At 35.5% G+C, this 20,305-nt stretch overlaps 1 protein-coding gene across 2 annotated transcripts; it reads right to left on the bottom strand.

Moving 5' to 3' along the window:
* Window positions 1–257: 257 nt before the first annotated feature.
* LOC125212047 (mitochondrial fission protein ELM1-like) lies at window positions 258–5,886 on the bottom strand. Of its 2 annotated transcripts, none has more exons than XM_089068946.1 (10): window positions 5,519–5,886; window positions 4,248–4,486; window positions 3,375–3,471; window positions 2,559–2,708; window positions 2,340–2,466; window positions 1,613–1,725; window positions 1,435–1,498; window positions 1,263–1,356; window positions 1,074–1,182; window positions 258–625 (listed from the first exon to the last, which is right to left on the bottom strand). In XM_089068946.1, exons 1-10 carry the CDS (start codon window positions 5,708–5,710, stop codon window positions 524–526), a joined length of 1,287 nt encoding a protein of 428 aa, XP_088925072.1. In that variant the 5' UTR covers window positions 5,711–5,886; the 3' UTR covers window positions 258–523. The 2 variants fall into 2 exon arrangements, with proteins under 2 accessions (XP_088925072.1, XP_088925073.1); XM_089068947.1 differs by having other exon boundaries at window positions 2,559–2,627.
* Between the last annotated feature and the right edge of the window lie 14,419 nt (window positions 5,887–20,305).

Here is a 20,305-nt window from a genome sequence, read left to right as displayed (position 1 = left end):
GAGTTGTTGTCAACTTGCTCCACCTTAATTATATCCTACCTTTTTCATGGAAATATTAGGCCTCCTCAATTCAGTCAAGTGTTTGAGCAACAATTTCTTTTGTTGAAGTCTATTTTTGCATAGTAATTAATTTAGTTTGTATATTTATCTTCTAAAATAGGAAAAGTTACTTATTTCTTTTGTGCTTTGGGTGTGTTTTGTGAGTGGAATTGGTTTGAGTGAATTGATAAGAAATATCTTAAAACTTGAACCAAAGATTACAAAGGCCACTCGACTCTTTCAATTTGTTCATTTTTACAGCCTACTCAAGGCATCAAAATTTACCGGCCGCATGAATAAAGGTAATGATTATTTTACATGTATAGCACCCAATAGATGGTAAAATTATTGTAGCTGCTACTCGACCTCAACAAATATAAAACATACTGTATGTTTCTGTGGCTCTTTCTCTATGGGAAAGGCATTCTACTGGAAAAAGAATAGATGAGACGATTTATGTTGCAACAACAGTATATAAGTGGTTTTATGGTCGTATTCTCCATCCCCGCTCAGCAAGTGCTTTATGCACCCGGCTTGCTGCCTCAGCAGTATCGTTCAGAGGAGGGTAACCCCAGGTTTCTGACATCTGAATAATGAAAAACCCAAGAAATAAGATTATTGAAAAACCCAAGAAATAAGATAAGTTAGCAACCAGAATCATGGCCTCATCACTCATATCTTTATATATTTGAAATGAAATATTCACCAATATCTACATTTGACAAAATGCTTTCTGCCATGCTAACGAGAAAGCCAAAACTAAATATCTTCCACACTTCGCCAGTAGACAAACAAAGGTTGAAAGTAAAAACAAGACTGACAGATTGTAAGGAAATACAATAATAGTAATTGTTAAAGTTGCTAAACAATCTGAGCAGCAGATAGATATTTTTTTTTCCCCTCCACTTATGTGTCTATTGACCAACTATTGCCATATTTAATTCAGGTTTCTGAAACATAAAACTGTTTCTTCCTTTTCTGTAAATATTTTGCTTTCTTTGTTCTTTGATGGGAGAAGGGTATTGGTTACTTACATCCTCAAGACCTGTAAATGGTCTGACCATGCCTCTTTCCCTTAGCTTCTTATGGAATTCCACAAGTTTCCAAGTGCAGCGTTCAGCTCCAACAACATAAACAGGCTTACTGCAATCACCGACATACAAGTCAAATAATTTGTCATTGGTGTTTCCAACATCATCAACAACTGCTATAAAGCATTTTACCCGGTGCTGCAAGCCTCACTCAACATGCTGACTGAATCAGCCGTGATAATAAAAGAATCAGCCCAAGCAAGATGTCCCAAATGTGGATTAGGTCCTGGTAATGACAATTTATGCATTAGTTAGTAAGTCTAGAATTATAAACAACCCATAATATTCAGAGAATGAGAAGTACCTTCACCATCCCATATGTAGATTTTGGGATGAGTTCCAAGTTCTTTTGTTACTAACTTAGAAACCTGTTAACGGAAAGCCCATCTCACAATAAGCTGAGTATCAGGGGAAAGAAGGGTTGTGGATGGACCACAACCGCTTGAACAGAGGTGAAAACTTGACACTGGAGTTCATCTTACCTTTTCAGGTGTCCGCCTTGAGAAAGATATCCTGACACTTCCACAGCTTGTGAGAACATTGTGAAGAGACGATATCAGCTGTTTCGCAAGGTCTGTGCTATATCTGCAGTACCCTATCAAAAGATAGAACCCCAAATATATGAAGAATCATTCAAAATAATATCACTTGCTAAATGAAAAATTACAAAGAAACAAATTCAGTTAAACAGCCACAAAAAGAAGGAACCAAGTCTTCAAAAAGTTAAAATTTCAAATGTGCTATTATTAAAGCTTGTCAAAGTATGTCAGTTTAATCCTCCCCCTAACAAACTACTCCAACAAGTGAAGAGATGGACTGCATGTCTCCCCAAGAGTTGTGCCAAAAGGAAACAGGAGAAGATGGGAGACTGATATTGTTCTAGCTTCAAACTTCCAAGGAGTGAGTACAAAAGATGTAGGATTTCCATTTTCAAAATCTCAAGAAATATGCAAAATGAAAATATTGCAACACCTTATATTTACTGACACAACCTTTTCACTCTTGGCCAAGAAATTACACCATCCACTAATATTTTTCACTAACTGCTCATACTCTTGGCAAAAAAAAACCTCATCACTAGAAAATTTAAAATCGAATTATCACCCAAAATCTAAATACAATCTTGTTGATTTAGAATATATCTAACCAATATTAGTTGCAAATTATTGTATTTATATGACGGCCACAGTATCAGGATGGAGTACTTACTTGTGGGCCCTCCGAAGTTGACTACAAGCAATGGCTTAGGCAGAGGTGCAAACTCATGGTGCCAGGCATTAGCTTCACTACGAAGTACAGCAGAATCTATTTGATGAAGTGCTCCTACTGTGAGGACCTAAGAAATTAGAATATGCCTGCAAGGTTAGCTCCAACTATGATAAATTGAACTAGAAACTGGAGTTATACATATATAGTGAGGATACTTACGACATGATCAGCAGGAGGGTCATGCGGTGTTATCCATTTCCGAAGAAAGCGAGGAACCTGCTCCTGAGCCTGTGGGGTCAATGAGTAATAATCATGTTTTGGGGTTATCACCATATCAAATCTGTCCAAATGGGACCGTGGATGCTGAACCTGAAGACGTAAGTCATGACAGTCTCAGAGATCCTAAATCCGTAAGCCAAAGGATAATAAAAGACATAACATTACTATTTGACACTACAGCCTACATATAGACGCAAACAATTCTTCCCAAAAAAAACAGCGTGCAGCACAGTGTGCATTAAAATGTGTTCTAGTGGCTCTCTATCTCTCTCTCTCTCTCTCCAAATTGACATGACATGTCACATGTCAAGTGTAATATAGTACATATGTGCTAGTGTGTATGTACTTATTGATACTTCAAAAGGAACAGATATTTCACACATATAGCTGTCCGGGTCAAGGCATATGCACTTAAAGGTTAATGTAAATTTTACAGTGTCCAGATAATAAATTTGACTATGGCATATAAGATCAACTAAAAGTTACTACAGTATACTAATAAAGATCTAACCTATCTCCTTCAGAAAACAACAAGCAGATTAGAAACTACAGAGTGACTCAGTGACTATGAAACATCAAACATTACACTTCAAAATAAAACTTGGTCAGTCACATGAAATTAGTTCTGTTTGATGAGTTAAATAGTACATAACCAAAATCTTTCTAGCATAACAATTTCACAAATTTTTATGACTGTAACAGGTGATATTTTACATTTAAAAAATATTACAGTGCTACCATATATGGGTAACGAACCTGGACAACAAACACGTTGTCAGATGCTAATCTTTTTATAGAGCTCACAATTGAAATTGTATCTCTGCCAGATGCAACCACAAGCAGTGGGCCATCCCTGGAAGAAGACAAAGTGTTACTTCTCATGTATCAAGAATTAAGACAATGATATAGGAGTATGAAATAATATCTTCAGGGGATATCAGACTATGACAACTGAAGTATCTCATCCCACCGGCTAATATAATATCACTTGTATTAACTTTAGAGTGTCAATCCTGAAGACCAAACTGTTTGTCTCAATCAATATTCATAACCAGAATGGTCTTATGAGTTCTTTTAGACCAAAGGAACTAAAAAAAAATCACTCTGAAATCAATAAGATTCTTTTATTAGCACATGTATTATGTATATTTAATGTATCAAGTAGTGAGTGGAAGTAGCACTAGAAAACATGACCATACTGTTCCATTAACCAACCAATATCCAAACTCCAAAGTGAAAGTAATTGAAAATATAGTTATTTATTTTATCAAATAAAACAGAACATAAATTTTATCTTCAGACTTCAGCAAATACCAAACTACTCCTATTCTATCTTATTGACAGCATGATCATTTTATTCTTCCTGTACAAGCTTTTCTCACGATCCATCAAACCTCCGCCAAAAAGGCAACAATATAAGTTGTAACTTCCCTCACGAAAATATGAATAGATGCACATGTTTAATCAAGCAATCAATTGATAGTTTGATACCATTGTGATTTGTGAGAAGCAAAAGTGCAATCCAGGGATTAAAATAGACCAGGTATATCAAATCCATAATAGTCTATATGAGAGAGCTATTCGGAAGCGTTTTGTTTTCTAGGGAAAGAGAGAGTGCATAGCGCTTACTTCTCAAAAGTCTCCTTAGCCATTTTGACAATATTCTTTACATCAGCATCCAACACTGATGACAGGCCCACACCAGCACCATTCCCAGCAGGCAAATAGTCCAGGTTCCTCCCTCTTCTGGTAATTGAAAATTTTGAATACCAATATATCTGGCTAATGATAAAGTACCATTTATTATGGATAGAAACTGGAAGCCAGTGAAGCCACTCATTGATTCCTCCTGTTGGTCTCATGACACGCTGAATATCACATGCATCAAACAAATATAACACAATCAGTTCTTATACGTGAAGTTCTTATAACTTAACTCAAGAATGGGCACTCATAAGAGCAATCTTGTTCACGTATGGAGAAACTTCCAAACTGTAGCTTTTGTTTTAGCTCAAAGGATCATAGATTTCATATGACATGGTGAGTACAGGCTTGAAGCCAGTAGAAATATACTAAGAAAAAGTGCCATCACAAGAAAATCACGGTAGCATACCTCTTAGCATGTCTACTCAAATGAGGCATATTTGGTGAGCGAAATAAGGTACTAAGAGTCTCTGGATGATAAAAGAGAGAACCAATTTTTTAATGTGACGTGATAATGTTGCTTGAATTGTTTTGAGTTACCTCAAACTAAAAATGACATTAAGATGAATTCCAGGACAGAGCACCTCACTAAAATCTTAGACCAGAAACATACCTTTCATAACTATCCCAGAAAACATCGTCTAATAAAAATTGATCTATTCAGTGTCTTTCCAATATAAAATCTAATTATAAAGGGTCATTCTCCAGAACAAAGCAACCCACACTGCCAAAAAATCAATGAAACCACCAAAGGAGAATTTCATTAGACTCATTTATTTTCGGATGCCTAGCAGAACCTTAAGGATCACTCAGACAAAATGGGGGGAAAGAGGAATGAAAACATTTAAGTATGAAAAACTTTATATTCCAGTTTGCAAGTATAGCTGAATCCATGCACAGGATTTAATTCAATCCATTCAATTAACATGTCCTATCTACACAAACAGTTGAATGCATTTCTAATTCCAAATTCGGAAATCAGAATTCAACAATACCCTTTACTTTAACCACTAAATTGCATCATCCAGAAATTCAACCCCTAATAATCCACAATTAAGCCGATCGGATCATCAGAGCATGCATGCTTCAGCGGAAAAATCATGTGTTATGACTACCAAGACCAGACCTCAACTTCTCAAGTACTTATTTCATAGTAACACCAAAACAAAATTCGTAGAGGTAAGTTGAAGAATTACATAGAGCGTCTGCTTATCACTTAAGCCAAGTGCTCGAACCAATCCCATGCTCTGGTTCTCCGACGCCGGAAAACCGTTCCCGATTATGACCGCGCGGCGGACGACGCCGTAAACGCCGTCATCGAATGTGTATGGCACTCCGCCCATCGGATTCGGGCTTCCTGGCGGCTCCGGAAGCCTAATTGGCTTCATCTAAGCACTATAAGTTGATAAATATCCCTAGGTGAGATTTAAGATTGGGGATTTATCGCATGGGAATCGGAATGAAATAGTGGAGAAACTGAAGGTGATGTGCTGACAATCGAGGTAAGGCGGTTCCCAGTTGAAATTTTGTTCTTCGCTTCAACTCCACCACTCTTCCATTATTTTTTTTTCTATATAACAGAAAATTAATCCTTTTCAACAGCCAACATTAAATAATTGAGAATTTAATGAGGGAACATTTTTTTTGGTCCACGAACTTTGCCAAAGTATCATTTTATCTGTGAACTTTGAAAATATCATTTGAGGTCCATCAACTACGAGTTAATATCATTTAAAGTACTTTTTTACTATTTTCAAGTTTTTCTGGACGAAAATACCCTCAATATCTTTAAGGGTATATATTTTTAATAAACTTATCATATACTCATATTTTTTTATAAATATCTTTACTATATATTTTTGATAAATTTTCTAAATATATTTGACCTTTAATATTATAACTTAATTTCGTGACATGCAAGAAAATATCATAATTTAATTTTTTATTATTAAAGAAAAGTTCTTTATAGAACCTTCAATATTAACAATTAATTTTATGACATGCAAGAAAATATCCTTATTTAATTTTTTATTATTAAAGAAAGTTCTTTATTCAATTTTAAAATTCTTTAATATAAAAAATTGAAGAAGCAATTCTACTTGCATGTCACAAAATTAAGTGATAATATTGAAGGTCAAATTATATTTAGAAAATTCGTTAAAAATATATTGTAAAGATATTTATAAAAAATATGAGTATAATGATAAGTTTATTAAGAATATATACCCTTTAAGATATTGATCGTATTTTCGTCCAGAAAAACTTGGAAATAGTAAAAAAGTACTTCAAATGATATTAACCCATAGTTGATGGACCTCAAATAATATTTTCAAAGTTCACAGATCTAAAATGATACTTTAGCAAAGTTTGTGGACCAAAAAAGATGTTCCCTCTAAATAATTTACCATTTATTTTGATACTTCATCCAGTCCCTAATACAAGTCATTTTGTCATTTTTTTTGTTTGATCTCTAATAGAAATCTTATTTTATTTTTATTATTTTTGAAAAGTAGACCTCACATTCCATTAAAAAATTTCATTTATATTTTATTATAATATCAATATATAAAAATATGTCTCACATTTGACTAACTTTTTCTATTACTTTCATTTACAAAAGTCAAACAATTTTGTAAAATCCGTGTTGATAAAAAATGGAACTTTTTGGATTTCGTTTTTTTAGATTTTTAAATTTCAGTTTTTTCAATTCGGATTTTATAGTTCAAATTTGGTTTTTCGGGTAATTTGGTTTGGTTTTCATTTTCATCAAATTTTGATTTTTCGGTGCAATTCTATTTGACAAAAAAAAAAAAGAATACTCACCCTACTCACACTAGTGTGCTAAAGTTGATCCAATTACAACCAAATATGAATTTAAATTTTAAATATTAAAAGATGTGTTCTCTTTGTTATGCTGCAACTTGCAAGTGATCTACTTCTTTTCGGCTTTGAAAATTGATACTCTCTCCGTCTCACATTTGGAGTCACTTATTGTTATGGCTCGAATTTTAAGAAAGAGTTGAAGTGTGTAATAAATGAAGTGGGGTGGTGGAGTGTGTAATAAATGAAGTGAGATGGTAGAATGTGTAATAAATGAAGTGAGATGGTGGAGTTGGTTGAAGGTGGGTCCCTTTTGACTTTTGATTTTTGTTTTGATATATTTTAATATTGATAATGGCATTTTTATGTAATTTTGATGAAGAATGGGGTAAAATTGTATGACCAAATATGGAAAATACTAAAAGTGACTCTTAAACTGGGACGGACTTTTTGGCAAAAAATGACTCTTAATTTGGGACGGAGGGAGTATTTATTAAGTTGAGTCGAGACAATAATGTAGGAGAAAAAATAATGTGATACTACCTTCGTTCTTTGAAATATAGAAATTTTTGAAATGACTAGAGTTTTAATACACAATTGGTAAAATAAGAGAAAATAATTGGTAAAGTCAGAGAGAGAAAGAGAAAAATGGATAAAGTAAGGAAGAGGAAGAGAAAAAATTGTTGAAGTAGCGTTACTGAATTGTGAGGTCCACATTCTAAAATAAAAAGGTTTAGAACGTTTTTATTTTTAAAGGATGATGCGTATTTTAGAGTATCTTGTCTGGTTTACACAATATATAAGTATAACTAATTAACTCTAATAATACTACAATACTGCAAGATTACAGTGTCGTGGTAGTATTTCAAGTGTCGATCCACAGAGAGACGAAAGATTATTTACACTTACAAGCATACAAAAATATGTAAAGATTTGATATTTGATTTTTGATTTTGAAAGTTTGTGACAAAACAAAGCTACAAATTAACTAGAGAAAGACTTTTCAAACGGGAAAACATGTCACTCCAAGTTGTTCACTAGATTTGTATTGTTCTACACCTTTAACAATTGAAGGGATTAAAACATCAACCTAATCACATACACTGAACATGTACACGACGAGTAGTTCACAATTAGCTGAACACATAACTTATGAACCAATTTTCAATGTCTATAAACTCCTACGGAAGCGCGAGAGGGACATACTTGGATTTTTCTTGGTTTTAGAGAGTAATCTTGCATGGTTTTGATCACATTTCGTCTATTATCGGATATGGTTATGATTACTTCTCTATTATTTTGTTATTTGACCATTTTGTGAAGAATGTGTAGAAAAATGTGCAAAATAAGTGGATGTGCAATAGCCTTAGTTCGAGGCAGTTTTTCTGGAGATTTCGAAGTCCAATCAGCCCCTAAGTCATACCATTCTCTTCGTCTTCGAAAGATCTTCACGTGGGTATCTTGCACGCCTCAATTGGAGTCCCGTAGAAGAATTTATGGCCATTAGACGAACACTGCCCAGTCCAGTGAAAACGCCCGACTTAGGGAAGAAAGCGCACAGTTTGAGAAGAAAACGCCCGGGGACAGACGAAACGCCCGGTTTGAGAAGAAAATGCCGCGGCACGACGCCCGGGCGGGTGTTTTGCTTTATATATATGTGCAGCGCCTAGGGTTCACGGATTCACGCCCATCCGCCTCCTACACCATTCTTCCGCCTCCAAACATCCATATACTCTAATTTTCGTCTAAGAGCAAGAGGAGGGCGATTGAGAAGAGTTGAAACATCAAGACGAAGGATTCTCAACCCCCAATTCATCTCCGGGACATTTAGTATCAATTTACTTGTGTTTTCCATGTTTTCTACCAATGATTTTGTTGAATTCTTGTTAAACATGAGTAGCTAGATACATTTGTGGAGCTTTGGGTGAAGATTAGTTTGAATATGTTTTGATTTAATTGAATTGAACCTTCGCCTAGATCTTGTGGTTATTTTGCTTGTTCTTGTGCTTTTATTGTTCTTTTGTTTGGCCAACTTTAGAACCATGTCTGTTTAGCTAGATTAATCGAGAGATAGCTAGTTTTACGTGGTAAAAGGAACGAGTACAACACATGGTTTATCTACACTCGAGAGAGGGGACCCTTTGTGAGGGCTTGAGTCTTAGGAACTTAAAGAATTAGAATCTAATCTATTGGAAGGAGACTTTGATAGTTAGAATCTAATCAACTGGGTAGGTGCACTCGAGAGAGGGCTTATCCTATGGTAGCGACTTTCCTAATAATCCTAGAGACACAAATAGGTGAATCGATCTTTTAATATTATGCTTGGCTCATGTAGTTATTTTGTCATTCCCGCGCCTTTACATTCATTGGATTAGCTACCCGTTTGATTGCATCTTTACATTGTTACAATATACGAGAGTTGATTAACAAATGTGTGATTTGAGTGTGGACAACACCTTAATCAATATCATCCGAGAGGAGTGAGGTTTTGTGTAAGGATATAAATCTTAGGAGCCTTTTGGAGTTGTGTGCTTACAATATAAGGAGACTTTGGGCCTAGCATGCAACCTACAAGTCATGTGCATTCGAGAGAAGGCATGATCTTACCTTCGTGATAGCTTAGGAACTCTTGAGACCCCAGTCGGCATAGCTCGAACATTGATTTAGAGGTTTAGTGAGATTAATCTAGATTATAATATTGTATTTGGATCCCAAAGCTCTACTCTTTCTCCACTTTCTCTTCAATTCACTCATCTTCATATTATTTACTTTGTTTTGATTCATTGTTCTTAGGATTTAGATACAAAAACCCAATCTTCGGTTGTCTAAATAGCGAATGATCTTGATTCGAGGTACTTAAGCACTTAATTAGTCTCTGTGGATACGATACTCTTGACTTGCCTATACTACGATAGCCTCGTACACTTGCGGGTATTTCTCGTGTTAAAATAAATCGAGTCAAGTTTTTGAGTTGACAAACACGGATTTTGCATGTTTTTAAGGGCTAGATTTGATTCGGTTTAAATGTCAATCATGCAAATTATGTTCGTAACTTGCATATGTTATACAATTGGTATTCTTGATGTGTTTGTTGATAAATGGTAGAAAAAGATAGAAAAAAGGTGCAAAAAGGCCAAGGTGCAGCATCCTCTGTTCGAGCCCATTCTTCCAGCGAGTTTAAAGTCCAATCAGTGCTTAATTCATATCATTCTCTTCGTCTTCGAAAGAGCTTCGCGTGGATATCTCGCAAGTCTCAATCGGAGTTCTGTGGAGAAAGTTATGACTATTCTACGAACGTTGCGCAATGCAGTCAAAGCTGTCGGAAATTAGGCGGAAATTCAAGGAATGAATATATTATTGCCCAAATCTCTCCTTTTAATTGAAGGATTCGAAAATTATCATATTTTCAATTAATTGGAGGATGTTATTGACCATTCTAAACATTTTTCTAGCCTATAAATATCTCCTTAACCTAATTCATAATTCATCTCAGAGCCTCCAATCCTTCCCCCTCTACACATTCTTCCATTCCATCTTCCACACAGATAATTCATCCATCTTCCATTGGAGCGGAGCTCTGCAGATCCAGGCAAGAGAAGACTGAAGATTGAAGATTCGACCTTGGGTTTTATCAATTTCTTTCATTCTCGTACTTTTATTGTATTTACTACTTGTCTATGAGTAGTTAAATATCTTTTGTAGAAGTTTTGGTGAAGACTATTATGAACATGTTTTGATTTATTGAATTGAACATTTTCCTAGTTCTTGTGATTGTTTTGCTTGTTCTTGTGCTTTTATTGTTCTTTTGTCTGGCCAATTTTAGAACTATGTTCTTTTAACTAGATTAATCGAGAGATAGCTAGTTTTACCAAATGAATGAGTACACATAGGTTTATCTGCACTCGAGAGAAGGGACCCTTTGTGAGGACTTGAGTCTTAGGAACTTAAGGAGTTAGAATCTAATCTATTGGAAGGAGACTTTGATAGTTAGAGTCTAATCTACTGAGTGGGTGCATTCGAGAGAGGGCTTACCCTAGAATCGCGACTTTCCTAATAATCCTAGAGACACATAAAGGTAAAGGTTCTATGAGATTAATCATCACTAGGTTATATTAGTTATATTAGTTGATCGTAAAAACTCTACTTCTTTAGCCTGTTTTGTAGTATTATTTTGCTTTCTTTTATTTATTCATATTTTTGTCTAGTTTATAAATCCAAAACCCAAAACTCTGTGTCTCTAAATAGTATATGGCGCTTAGTATATGATAGTCAGTTGTAATCTTATTCCCTGTATTCGATATCCCGGTACTGACCTTTAGCTATACTAGATCTACCCTGTAAACTTGCAGGTATTTTTAGCGCTAATAAATAGTGCATCAGGGAGAAATAAATATCTACTATAATCACCTACTTAATCCACTATCAAATTTACTCTGAACAATTCTAATTCAATAGCATACCAACAATCAAACATTCTTAAACTATGTTAAAGAGACAATAGCAAAGAAAAGAACAACAGTACATTATAAGCCAAAAACAACAAAGTGTATAAATATTGAGCACATTACTGGTAACAAAAGTGGATCCAGATGGAATTCACTATTACAATTAGAAAAAAAAAATTGTGGGTTAGAAATGTGTACAAGCAATTCGATATTTCATATTTGTGACTATATTATAGGAACTAAGTGATTAAATGGAAATATGAAATAAGTTCGAAAATTTACATTAATATTTCAACTATTTTTATATTTTTGATTGATGATAAATATCAAGAAAAAAAATTATTATGCTGAACTACATTTTTTTATTAAAGTCTTTTATTATACATGTTGGAGTTTATAATGTTAGGGATTGTATTAATATTACTACAATGACTAATTAGTGGATTATTCTGGTAAATTCCCATGAATAAAATTATATCTTGTTCTTCAAATAGGATAGGACGAAATTTTCTATATTGATGGATATAGAAAATATTAAGAAAATTCTAGAGAGTCTAAGAGAAATAGGGATTATTATTATATGTCATTTATAGTAATAGTTAGTCTTATATGTATACACGTGTGTTTTAGTGTGATATTTTGAAACAAAATAATATCTTCTAAAAAGTTGGAGAGAAATGAAAAGTTGGTAAAAACAAAATAATATCTTCTAAAAAGCTGGAGAGAAATGAAAAGTTGGTAAAAGATATGATGGTATTTTAAATTCATTACTAACAAGAATATTCTAGAAAATATATTATCCCTATAAATAGATGTCAAAGCCTTTCATTTTAGGGGGAGAGACTTCTGCCTTACATCCCCTCTATTTTTATTATTAATAATAATAATAATAATAATAATAATAATAATATCTTACATGGCTTATACAGTTTATCCAGTAACAAATTTATCCATCCGATCCATGAAGTTATCACTTTCGTAATCCTTTTTATCATTGAAATCAATACATCTTTCATTCTTTCCTTGGAGTTTCATGTGTCTTAATTTTTTGAACTCAATTATACTTCTTCAAAAAATCTAACAGGGTCTTTTTAACTAGCATGCTTTGCAATGATAAAAAAGGTGATGCACATGTCCATGAAAACTATTTGTTCCCCCGTTTTCCAAAAAATTAACAAATTTAGCCCAAATAGCCTCTATAGCTTTACTTGATATCCTACATAAAAATATAGTAAAAAAAAATTAAAATAAGCAACTGGTTTAATTTGCAATATTATATAATAAATGGGTAACAAATAGTACCTTATATTCAATTGCATAAAGCATAACCAAGCACACTTATCCATAAAATAGGTCGGGGTACGAGAATCGGATTTGACAAATGGATACCATAAAGCACTTTCAATTATGTCCCTGAGATCCTTGATGTCTTTTAACTGTAGGCGCTTGATATTTTTTTTTTCCTCTCATCTCGGATCCTTGGTCATGTTGATCATATGTATAAGCTGACCGAGAAATTCATATGTATAAGCATTTTAAAGTTCTAATTTTGACTTTAATTAACAAGAAGAAGAATATATAATCTAGGAACAAAATACAAAATGAAATTAATATGTATTTATTGATGTATATGGTATTACCTCGTGCTCGGTCAATACATTGGGTACGATTGGCATGCAATAGGACAACAACGCTGCATTATCTGTGATCACTCGTCTTCTAAATAACCGAAACGAGGATCGTCTGATATCTGATATTTGATCTGTCTTGATATGCACCCTTACGCCATCCGCATCCCTGTCTCTTATCCGTCTCTTAACCGTCTCATCTCTTCACTATTCATGGGCCTCACTGTACTTTTCAGCTCATCTCTTAACTAAGAGACATCACATGCATCCCACCATCTCTTAACCATCTCATCCCTTAACTATTCATTCAATTTCATTTTTTTTTTAATTCCAACAAATTCAATTAATAAAAACACACTTCATTAAATAAAATAAAAATTACAATTTAAAAGCCTAAAAAATAAAAAAAATACATAATTTAAAATTCTAAAAAATAAAAAATACATAATTAAAATACTCAAATTAAACAATAAAAACTACTCCGCCGGCGAATCATCCCCCGAAGTCGGCGGTGCACCCAAGTTAGATCGATCCCGAATACCAAGTTGAGCTTTCAGATGCTCAATTCCATCCATATGGGCTTCAAATTGGCGAGGATTCATTTTTGAAGCGTCAGCCATCGTGGCGACCAGGTACATGGACATTAGGGTGTTCGAGCCCGTGCCGGAGCCCGAGCCCGAGCCCGAGCCCGCCTGGCTTGATTCGCCGCGGCCCCTCCCCTTCCCTTTCCCCCTCGCTCTAGCCGCCTTCGCCGCCTTGGTCCCTTGGGGCCGACGTCGTGAACCGGAAGACCCCCCTGCATCATCGGTTGGCGTGCCCTCTCGTGAGGTGTTGCTTTCACCGCCATCACTAGACGAGTGGTGGCCACGCGCCGTGTGCTTCGTGCGTTTCGAGCCTGACTCGACACCGCCAGCCCACCTTTCAAGGTGGTGGACTTGCGACCAAACATCGACATGCTTGAAATCTTTACCGACGTCGTCTTTGAAGACCCGTAACGCCGCTCTCAGAATGTCGGCTCCGCTTTGATAATTCGCCTCTTCTGCCCTGTATATCGCGCAAAAAATTTTGACATCTTTGTCGCATCGGTCCCAATGACTGCGGAGCATCTTCACGTTGCGGGCAAAGGTGTTCTTCGGCCTTCGAGCGTTGTAAACTTCAGTGAATTTTTTCCAAAAACACTTGTGGGTTTGTTGATTCCCGACGACAGGATCATACGATACATTGATCCAAGCGTCGTACAGAGCCAACGTCTCCTTTTGGCTGTATGGATGACGGCTGTCGTCCCTCACAACCTGTATGGATGACTTCCTCCTCGGCATAGACACCGATCCTGCCGGAGCCTCCACCTATTGTTATTGGCCAGTCGGGCAAAGTGCGTTAAGGCAAAGTGCGTTCAGGCGGCAAAAAATTCTCCAAAATTTGGGATAATCCCGACGACTGCCCGTACCTCTAGGGGGGAGGGACGATAGTATGCATCTACATCAAAATGTGGTGTTTGGTACGCCGGCGGAGTCATCGAGGCTTGGGTGCCCGGTGACGAACCGGGAGTACCCAAAAAGTTGTACATGCTCGCCCAATCGTCGAACGAGTTCAAGTCGAGCCCGCCGGAGCGCCGCTTGCCGGAACCGCCGCCGGTGGAGTTTCCGTCGCGGGACATTTTTTCAACAATTGGAGAGAAAAGAATAGATGAGTGTAGTGTTTGTGTGTAAAATGGAGAATGGAAGAGGAAGAGAATGGAAGAGGAATAGAGTATTCATAGAATAATAAAAGAAAAAAAAATTGAAAAATCGACCGTTTTAAAAAAAAAAGTATTTTTTTCGAATTTTTCGAATTTAAAAAAAAATTTATTACGTCATAATTCCGACGGCGTCACGCCATCCGCCAGCGCGCGCCACGTGGCCCGCGCGCGTGTCTCGCCAGCTCGAGGCCGGCCTCGCCGGCACGCGTCGTGCGACGAGATGTCGCGTCTCGTAGAGACGAGACGAGCTTGCAACGCTGTCTCGATGCTATCTCGTCTCTATCTCGTCTCGTCGAGTCGAGACCGAGACAGCATCGCGTAGCGATGCGGATGCCCTTATGGGTGATCTGATTCTCTGTCTGCACCCTCGTGGGTGATCTGATTCTCTATCTGCACCCTTATGGATGATCTGATTCTATCTTCACCCTCATGAGTGTAATATCCCTAACTCAAATTATGCTTCATTATATGTATTTGCATATTATTTATTTATGTAAAATAGATATATCAAGCGAGTATGATAATTTTTAATAAATGGCGACCATGTATTTATATGTACCGAATAAAATATGTATATAAATTATAAATTTAGTGAAGTAATCGAATACCTCATATCTATTATAAATTTAGACAAGTAATTACATGCAAAAGAAAAAGTAGAAAGAATAGTTATGTGTGTATGCATGGAACGTTATTTTATAATTAAAATAGTCATAGGTGTTACAATAATAGGTATATGCGTGGCCAAATTCCTTAGTCATCACTTTTCGTTAATAAAAATAAAATAAGTCCGGCTATTTTTGTTTGAATCTATGTTAAAATGGATCAAATCCAATTTATATATATAATAATTATGTGGCCTATTATAAAAAGGAGGGGGGAAATGAAATAAGGAGGATTACAGATAACAAAGATACATAAGTTGGGGAGAAGAAGCACAAATAGAAACAAAAAAAAGGAGAAGAAAACAGAAGAAGAAGGGGATTTCAGAAGAAATACAAGGAGATATTATAGCAAAAAGATTTTTATCGGAGAAAATAAAAGGATTAAGGACGTAGCTAGTGGAACCAGGGGTTCAGTTAAACTACTTCTTATAATTAGATATGTATAAATCACAGGTTTAATTTTACACATTTTATGTGATTGATTGTTATGTGTTAAATTGGAGTGAATATATGAATTATATGATGTGAGTTGGAAAGGGTTAGGTGTTATTAGATATTGATGGTGTAATATGATTTGGATATGTGATTTTTGATTTGTGCAAGGGATATGTTTATTTATAATATTGGAATTATTTGATGGAATATAATATGGATATGTAGTTGATAGAAAATGGATATGTTTTACATATGGTACTGAAAGTGTATGAATCATATGATTAAAGGGGATCTGTGACGATCTTGCCCTAGATCTAAAATCACAATGGGACCTTAGGGTCAAATCACAGTGGGATCTACGGGCCAAATCATATTGGGACCTTCGGGTCAATCATATTGGGACCTTCGGGTCAATCATATTGGGACCTTCGGGTCAAATCACAGTGGGACCTACGGGTCAAATCATATTGGGACCTTCGGGTCAAATCACAGTGGGACCTTCGGGTCGAATCATATTGGGACCTTCGGGTCAAATCATATTGGGACCTTCGGGTCAAATCATATTGGCATATTGGAAATCCCGGACAGATACCAGGCTTGATTTGTCACAGAATAATAAACTGGACAGAGGGGCATATGCATATGGATGTGAAATTATTTATGATTATTAATGCTTATGATTATATGTATTGGTTGGAGAATATGTTTGATAATTGTAATATGAAAGTAAGGGTGAAATTTATATACATTGGATTGTGGCTCATAGATATTATTGATTTTAATAGATGTTAGTTTTTAAATGTATATGATATGAGTGTTTTATTTGACATGTGGATTAATAGTTTTAAAATTTCTGAAATTTATTTATTTTAAGAATATATGTCAGAGGGGTTGGAGTGTGACAATGGGTGACCTGATTATCTGTCTGCACCCTAAATGCGTGGTCTGTGCGGAGTCCTCTCGAGGACAAAATCCGCATCTGATTTTGTTTCTGACCTGGTCCGCGTACTCTAGTCTATCACTAAGCACATAAGGGGCTATGTGTGAAATTATGTAATGGTGTCGGTCAGAATATATGTGACGATACATGTTTGATAATATATGATTTTATGAGAATTATCCGCTATAATTTGATGGGATAATCTCTTATAGATAAAAATGGATTATATCATACGGTTACGTTGAGTTATGATATAAATATTGGAAACTAACATTGTTTACAACGTATGTGCGGGTTCGTATCGCGATAAGCTTCTGTTGACATAGTTTGGAAATTTAACGTTGTGGATGCTGATTTGATTGTTGTTACGAGTATTTTGATATGACTAGTTACTGAATAAGTAAACTGCTAATGTGGTAAAAGTAGTTCTAAATATTTGGATATATATGTGATTGGATATGTGGAAATGTTGGTGATCAGTATATGCATTGGTGTATGAATAATATCGTGAACACTACAAAAAAATCGCTAATTAGCGGCGGAAATTTCCGCCACTAAATCTCATTTTTCCGCCAGTAAACCAATTAGTGGCGGATTTAGCGGCGGAACATAACCGCGGCTATATAATCGCCGCTAAAATATAAGTGGCGGAATATTTTCCGCCACTGAGTCGCAGTGGCGGATTACCCACGGAAAATAGTTCGCCACTGACATTCCGCCACTAAAAATTTAAAATAGTGGCGGATTTGGGGTGCCATAACTAGTGGCGGAATTTTGTTCCGCCACTGAAATTCCGCCACTATTCCGTCACTACATATAATGCTTTTTCAGTGACAGAATGCATCCGCCACTAAATTTTTGTATAGATTTTTGTAATATTTATTTTATTATTTATCCACCCTACTAAGATAATTTTTCAACAAATCAACACATTCATAGTAAAAATAACAATAGATACACCAATACTCATATTACTCATAACATCAGCGATTAATTATATTGATCAGTAGTGCAATTCTAAAACTTAGTTAATAACAAAATAGCCGAGCATGTAGCTTCTCAAGTCTGCAAAATAGTTGTGGGACCGTTTACAATCTTGTTCCTTCCAAGTGTAATAAACTTCGTCTCTCTCCAAATCTTTGAGCCACCTCCTGAAGCTGATTGTAAGTAGAAGTGATTTAGTTAAAAACAAAAGGCTATTTAACAGTTATTGACTTCCACTATAAAATAAAACATGGAATTAGAAGGATAACATCTATATGTAACACCATTATTGGCTGTCAGATTCTCAAATGGAAACCAAGTCCCTCCACTAGCTTATATCCCCAAATATACACTGGAACACTACAGCCTCTCATTAAGTTATTTGGACGAAGTTTGAGGAACTAGCAGCATCAGATTGCTCCATAAGAAATCCAATCCAGAAGATAAGAAACGGGTGAGATATGCTTGTTCAAGCAGCAAATATACAGCTCTCAGTAAAAAATCAAGGCCTTTACTGAGAAGAAACACAAATTCACAAAAAAATAGAAAGCTAACACAATAATTTTTATCAGACAAATCCAACAACTAAATCCTAAACGGAAACAAATTATTCAATTTTTCTCTTCGATTTCATACAGCACAGAAAATTAAATAATTTTATTCGAGGAAGACCACAACCTCAGTCAAATTTCAACAAACGCAAGCCAAAATGCACTACATTTTAGAGTAGTCATATAAAGAATGAACAACAAAATGGCCATAGATTTGCAGAAATAAAAATGATTCAAGTAGCAAAATCACAACTAACCTCTGCTTCTAGCATCAGGTAGAATATTCTTCATCAGGTCGGGCAGCAGAGTAACTTGACTGGTGGGACTGGTGGGACTGTTGGCTCACCAACAGATCCACCACCTTCTGCATCCTGCTCACGTCCTCTTCCAACTTCATTCTACGCTCACACTCTTCATTGAGATTTTGTTGCATCTCACTTTTCCACTTGGCATCCTGTTGATTGCTAGTTGAAGCAGCCACAGACTTACTCCCTAAGAGCATTGGTCCAAGGACTCCCGTTCCAAGCATCCGCTTCTTCTTGTCAAGGCAGCCTCCCATGACTTGATTGACATATATATCATTTAGATTTGCTCCCTCACCTTGTGCAGCCGCAATCTCTTTTACCTTGGCCTATTAAATGAAAATTCAATAATTATTGTATGATTAATAATTTAAATGTGTATCAACTTTTAAATAAACTTACATCTATCTCTTCGGCCTCCTTAGTTGTATATTTTCCATTCTTAAAGTGTAGTGCCAAGTAGGCATCATACATACAATCTCCAATAGAGACCCCCTTTTCATTTGCCTGTTTGTCAAAGATAATAAAACAAATATTAATATAAATAATGAACTTGATTTATTACATGTCACTTACTATTTTCTGAGCTTTAACTACAGCACACGATGTGCCCCCATAATGTTTACTATAGCCCGTGCCGGGTCCACCTTTCTCTGAATATCTCGCCTTCCGTGCGATTTCTGACTTGTATTTAACATCCTTACTAGCCCATTCCACAATTCTTCTGACACAAATGCTGGCCTCTCTTTCAATTTCTTAAGGGTGGAGATGAAACTGGAGTATCTCTCTCTTGCCCTCGACGTCCAAAGTGTACGCACATCGTGTTCCCATGAATCCGGCCAGAAAAAAAATTCCTATAGGAAAATAAAACGTTATAATATTATCTTTATCAAACAAACCTTCTATGTATATACAATACTTACTCTAAGTTCTTCAAAGTAGCGATCCTTAACGTCTTTGGGTGTCGACTTCCAGTTAAATCTATTTGTTTATTGCACCAAAATTAGAATAGGCCAGACTAGAATATCATAGAATTAGCATAGTAAACCAAGTATTTAATACTCAAACACATTACATAATCTTTAAAAAGTCCTAACTTTAGGAGGTCCCTTGTGAAATTATTTCAGTAGTGTCTACATAAAGTAGATGCAAAATTAAAACACTCGAAAATATTATGGCTTTGATAAAGATTGTTCCAATAAAAGATGTAGCATCTCAAACATAAGATTTATATAACAAACTGCATAAAAAATGAATGATACCCCTAAAACTCTTAGCTAAAACCACACAAGTTTAGGGAAAAGGAGAAAATTTTACGTTGCACCTGCTTCCACAAGAGAACACTAATAATTCTCATGGCATACCATCAGTGGGTTTATGAAAAACTAATTAATAATGAGTAAATACTAAATAGTATCTTGATTGTAACATGAAAAATAATGAACTATTTACCTTGCTTTTAAGAGTTTGAGAAC

Source organism: Salvia hispanica, chromosome 3 (genome assembly GCF_029641045.1).
Source record: "Salvia hispanica isolate PSC_SH4W2 chromosome 3, Shi_PSC_v1, whole genome shotgun sequence".
NCBI classification, from domain to species: Eukaryota; Viridiplantae; Streptophyta; class Magnoliopsida; order Lamiales; family Lamiaceae; genus Salvia; species Salvia hispanica.
Note: the sequence above shows the minus strand (reverse complement) of the source record. Positions and strands in the feature narration are given on the sequence as shown.